Here is a 6173-nt window from a genome sequence, read left to right on the forward strand (position 1 = left end):
TTATGAATAGAAAAAGTGGGATGGGATCTCTGGTTACAATGTAAGAAATGGAGGGGGAAAAAACACAGTCCTCATTCTACGTATTCTAAGGTCATTTTAGTAAAAAATCTCCTCTTTAAGTTAATGGAGCAAGAAAACACTGTCCAGGCAAATAAAAGGAGAGAATTTCGTACTAAAATGCCTGTACATTTGGGTGAATACACACACACTTGATTTGTCTAATTGAATGCCTCATAATATCATCAGCTGGATTTTAGAAAGCATTTTTGCACAGACCGAGGACTGTGGATTTTGTTCCCCATCTCTAACAAGGGAATCAAGTCAGGAAGGAATCTCTTCACAGCTAGTATGGAGAGGAGAAATGATGACAGTGACCAACAAAAATGTTTCAATTTGCATATGGGCATGTACGTATTGTATTAAGATAGACTTGAACTATTTGAACCTATCCTTAAAGCCTATATATATATATATATATATATATATATATATATATATATATATATATATATATATATCTCAATATATATATATATATATATATCTCAATTTCTATATATATATATATATCCTTGCTCTCTTGACTGAGGATTATCTCAGTAGGTATACTTAATAACTTTTCAAAGCATATTTTCAAAAAACTAATATACATTTTTTCAGATTGGCATTTGTATTTTGATTCCTTTTATGTTTTCACTCATTATAAGACCCAACCTCTCTTTCTTTATCCGAGGTCAGTGGCTGTGATCATTTCTTCCACCACGGTTTCACATTGTAAACATCTGAAACTGGAGGCCGGGGTTATTGGGCAATCAAAGCCATTAAGACCTCACTATCAGCTTAATGCCGGGTTTAATTTCAAAATGGAGGGGAGCAAATGGACTGTGAAATATGTGCTAATGGTAACAAGCTTTCCACAAGTTTACAGAGAGAGAGAGAGAGAGAGAGAGAGAGAGAGAGAGAGAGAGAGAGAGAGAGAGAGCGCAACCTAACAATGCATTGTGCTGTTATCACTGAGTCTACACTTATAATTTCACTGAGCTTTGGAGTCAGAACTCAGGGACAAGGACAATTTAACCGCGGCCTGCAAAGGGACAGCCTGGTATAATGTGTAACAAAGTTCACAGAGAGAAATTGAGTTCATTTAAAGTATACAGTTCAAAAATACAGCTCACATCAAGGGAATACATCTCAACCCTCTGTGATGTCCAAGAGCAATGTGAAAACATGTGTTTGTGTTTGCTTGTGGTGAGATGTGCTATTTGCAGAAAACATACATTTTTGCAGATATAATTTCACATGGAACCACCTCACGTGGGCCACCCAGTTGAACATCCACCCACACAATACATACAGTGGATCCCAACGTATTCATACATGTGACTGACCATACAGTATTATATATATACAGAAATTCGACATAAAGTTTCAAAAAGGATACCAACGCACTTTGACTTCAACGTCCAGATGTTGTTTAAGCTCGTCCAGATGTTGTTTAAGCTCCTTTCTTTAAGCTGCAAAGTTTAGGTTGTTCCACACAACTGTTATCTCATTTTTTTGTTCAAAGTGAGTCAGTGTTAAGTGTTTATGACTGATGCACTATTAGGCCCAAATGATTTACTGTTATAGTATGGACAACTTATCAGCTTACATAATGCAAAACACAATCTCTTTTTTTATGACTTCAGAGGCTCAAATCTAAAAAATGGTCTGTTTTTCATACTTTCTTAAGCAGTATATCCGAACTAGGGTAGGAGAGGCGGACAAAAACACCAATCTGCACACAGCAATGATCAGAGCCGTTGCTTTTGTCCAGGGTGGAACTAAACCTTTTATGATCACGAGTTCAAAATCCAGTGGGCTGTATTGATCTTTTTTTTTACAGAATACATTTTGTCATGTCACATAAGGAGAAGAAAACGTGTAAATAATAAAATAAATGTCACACTGTCATGGCTTACTGGGATACTTGAATGTGCCAGAGTTATTGTATGTGTTAACAGTAACACGTGCTTCAGTCAAAAGGTCTGCTGTAAAAAATGTAAGATCGGAAGATTAGAAATGACGGTTGATGTTGATAGTACAGTAGCTGCCCTTCCAAAGGTTATTCATAACACTAAATGTCAACAAAAAAACCCCCAAAAAAACATGGTGGAGCTTGCAGTGCTGTGATAGGAGGAGACGCCTCAGAATATCAGTCTGTACTTGAAAACTGCGTATACATCGGATATCAAGTGTGTCTGAGCGCCACAGAGATCTGCTCACGAAGATTCCTGGCATCGTCAGCATGGTGATTTGTGGAAGAAACATAGCTCCCAAGAACCAGAGAGCATTGTGCTAGATGTGGAGTATACGCACGAGGAGGCAGCTGGAAGTCAGAAGCAGAAGGGCCAGCTGATTCAACTGGAGAGCTGAAACAACCATTAAAGGCTGTGCATCACTAGACAGCTGCATTTGAGCAAGGTTAGAGGTAGCTCAGCAGGTGAACAAGGAGATCAACAAGACAACACAACCCAGGATTAACTACAAGTTTTAATGTCATGTTAAACAAATTCAATATATACTTTTAAAAAATGTAAATATGCACCATGATATAAATGAAGGGCTGTCATGAATAAATGTGGCATTGGGGATAGGGCTGCACAATTAATCGCAATTTTATCAAAATCGCAATATGAACTAGTGCAATATCCAAATCGCAGGGCGGCGCAATATTTGTTAAAGGCAACATATGTGTCAAACCATTCTAAAATAAAGTATTGTGGTGCTGCAGAGACGTCCCGGCCTACAAATTGTATCCTACAGACTACAGAAAAAATCTGTTTGGTACAGATCCTCAAAAAAAAAAGATCATTCCCTCCAATATCGTGAATCATATCGCATTCGCAATATCAGTCAAAATAATCGCAATTAGATATTTTCCTCATATCGTGCAGCCCTAATTGGGGATGCTTTGGCTTTAAAGCAAGCCTGCACTTCACCAGGCCAAAATGTCCTTCTCCATTTGTCACTTCTTATTATTCTGCTCTGTAGTACATACAATATCTCTGCATAATTAAGGCTAACAAGTGAAAATATGATTGCCAATGCTGGATTAATCCAGGGAATATAGCAAGAGTAGGAAAAACCAATCATAAAGGCTACAATAAATACAATCTGGTATCAATATTCTATTCATTATCAGTGAACCCTGCTGAATCAGCAAAGACGGATCTTAATGCCGTAGCCTTGTAAAAGGACATTTATAAATTCTCCTTGTAACTCAAGACCAGTGAACATCACAAAGCTTCAGCTCCACTTCAGGCCCTTAATCAAGTCTTTTATAAGGTGCATGACTTCACGATACACTCTTGTCCTCTTTTTCTCCACACATCCATGTTGCGTTGTCTGTATAACGCTGCTTCCTCTCAGGAGAGGTGGAACAGGCTGTGGCCGACCTGTGAGGCGTACATGGCCAGATGTGCAGCGGGGGAAATGGGGCTGCGGCCATATGAGCAGCCCAGTCCGTAAAGTGCTGCTGATCCAGCCTGCAGGTTAACACTAAGGGGAAAACCTAAGGACGGGAAGCCTGGGTGGAATACAGCTTTGGGCCCGATGCCAGCCGCTATTTTGAGTTTCTCCACCTCGGTCTCCTGAAGCCTCTTGGCTTTAGCTCGCCGGTTCTGGAACCAGATCTTGACCTGGGTCTCGGACAGCGACAAGGGAGGAGGAGAACTCGGCCCGCTCGGAGATGGACAAGTACTGCTTCTGACGGAACTTTCTCTCCAGTGCCAGGAGCTGCGTGCTGGTGAAGGGAGTGCGAGGCTTGCGGTTGGTTTTGTGCTTCCTCAAGGAGCACACTGCTGGACTGAGCTGCCCTAGAGGACAGGGGGAAGATGTGAGGCCGACATTCGGCGGACTTAGGTGTACAGTGAAACTATAGCATACTATTTCATTGATTTAATATCCAAATAACTGAATAAGGGCTGGAAAAAAATGAGATGACTGACAGAAAATGACTTGGCAATTTTGATAATGGACTGATTCATTTATCAAGGAGAAGTGCAAAACTTTTCTGTTTGAGTTTGTTTGATGCTATTTTCCATTTGATGTCACACATTGTTTTATGAATTATTTAGACTCACTGATAAATTAATCAATTCAATTAAATAATTGTCAAGTGCAGCCCTAAACAGACAAAAACCAAAAGCGAGAGAAAATATTTAAAACAATAGAATTGCACTTATTCATAAATAAAAATGTTTATTGTTCTGTCTTTCATAAGCCTATTTCTTGATCCTGTATATTTATCTATTTAGTAGACGTATCTCTCCATAAATGTAGCAGTTATGAAGTTTTCATATCTAAAACACGTGAGACTGGACCCTTCCTTGGGCTATTTAAGGCACCAAAAGACGATTAAACGTTAAACCATTATATAGGCTAAGCCGTAACAGTAAATCCGTATTCATACATCTTTCCAGACATTACCCCGGGTCACTTACGGGGTGGTGTTGACATCTCAATGGGGCTGGACATCCAGGACGCACAGTCCCCTCGTTCCAAAGGCTCTGATTTGATAGATACTAATTGTCGGGAAAACACATCCGGCCTGTGCGGCCGTTCATCGTGCAAAGAGGACTTCCCATCTGTTGTGTCCGTCGCATTCAGCGGCGTCCTGTCCGACATAAGCGCGTCCACGCTGAAGGGCAGGCAGGACACCTGCGCCGCGCGCTTCTCCGGCCGCGGTGCTCCTACATCCTCGTCTGTTGAAAACTCGTCTCTACAGTCTCCAGGGGAACGCATGCTTTCTTTCATTTTTTTCTTTTTTTAGGGCCGTGATCGATATCTAATTCCAATCCAGAAATCGCATACCCTTTTTGTCACGGAGTGCAAACATGCAGCGTCCACACGATGAGAAATTCGGAGTTAAGTTGTTACAAAGTTGACAAAGTTGTGCTGGGAAAAAACTTTTGGGAGGACCTCGGGAATTTCAGTGAGAGCCCGGGGCTGGGGGAAGACTTGTGATTGGACGGCGCGCTTGGGTTTCTGGACGGAATCCCTGTGGTGCCGCCCCCTACTAGACAGCAGGTCAGCTGCACATCAGCCTCATTTAGCAGTAATTATGCAGGGAGAAGATTGTTTCCCAGTTCACAACAGCTCACACGGCTTTAATCATAATTACTGACAGCGTCAGGCCGTGTTTTATCCACTCTGCAAACGCTCAGCTGACATCGAAAGCACGAGAAAATAGTCCTGCTCGATGTCCTGAATTAACGCACGTGGGTTTTTGCATGAGAATGAGGCCTGGTATTTTGTGGAGGAAACCCTACTAACATAAGTAAATCAATCCCCTGTCTACTCCATCCTGCAATTAGGCTGGCGGATTGTCCTGGCTGTCTCTCCGAGCGTCAGCGGCACCGGGATGAAAAGCATCAGTGTGACATCTGAAGAGCTGTATTTCCACCGAACAAAAGCTGACGGAGCTCCTAATTCAAGCCCTAACATACAGGACCTGACACGCAATTGTGAGAGTAATCACAATGGTAATCAATAAGAATCACGGGGCTTTTAAATTTCAAATAACACTTTGGCGAAACCACACACTTAAATGTGAGAGTCAGTTGGGAGATGGATTATGGTTTTGGGCAGGCTTTAAAATGACTGTCATTACATTGTTATTATTAACACCTTGTAATTAGGCCTCTGGAATCCGGTTCTTTTGAGCAGGCTTTAACGGTAATGATGGAAAATTGCTACCTTCCTGAGGTGTGTGGCGCCCGCTGCGATTAGTCCCAGTCTCTGCTCTGACGGAGGCGTCTCGTGCCTGTTTGAAGCTCATACCTGTAGGGCTCCGGAGTATTCGGAAATATCAGGAGAAGTACAACAGCAGCTCTGAACATGGCCCTCTAACCACTCACTGATGGCATAAGACAATGCAGCGTTCTGAAAACCAGCCAAAAAAAGGGCATGGATGTTGAAACTGACATGAACAGCAGGTTTATTGTCATTCTGAGTAAGATTTTAGTGTTCATTCAGCCAAGGGAAAAACATGCACAGCAGCTGATGCAAAATGAATGTGCTTATTGCATGGTGTGTCCTATAGTGTGCCAGATTCTATCTTTACCCTCACGTCTGTCTCCGTGTCTACAAAACGAGTCTCTCTTATATATACACAGATGCCCACACGTTCA

The 6173-nt window shown here is 41.7% G+C and overlaps 1 protein-coding gene across 1 annotated transcript; it reads right to left on the bottom strand.

Moving 5' to 3' along the window:
* Window positions 1-2514: 2514 nt before the first annotated feature.
* LOC144524595 (homeobox protein MSX-2-like) lies at window positions 2515-4994 on the bottom strand. Its single transcript, XM_078260962.1, is given in 3 exon segments — window positions 2515-3701; window positions 3703-3857; window positions 4485-4994. Coding segments are annotated over 3 exon segments (762 nt in total). The 5' UTR covers window positions 4798-4994; the 3' UTR covers window positions 2515-3407.
* Window positions 4995-6173: the final 1179 nt, after the last annotated feature.

Source organism: Sander vitreus, chromosome 10 (assembly GCF_031162955.1).
Source record: "Sander vitreus isolate 19-12246 chromosome 10, sanVit1, whole genome shotgun sequence".
Classification (NCBI taxonomy): domain Eukaryota; kingdom Metazoa; phylum Chordata; class Actinopteri; order Perciformes; family Percidae; genus Sander; species Sander vitreus.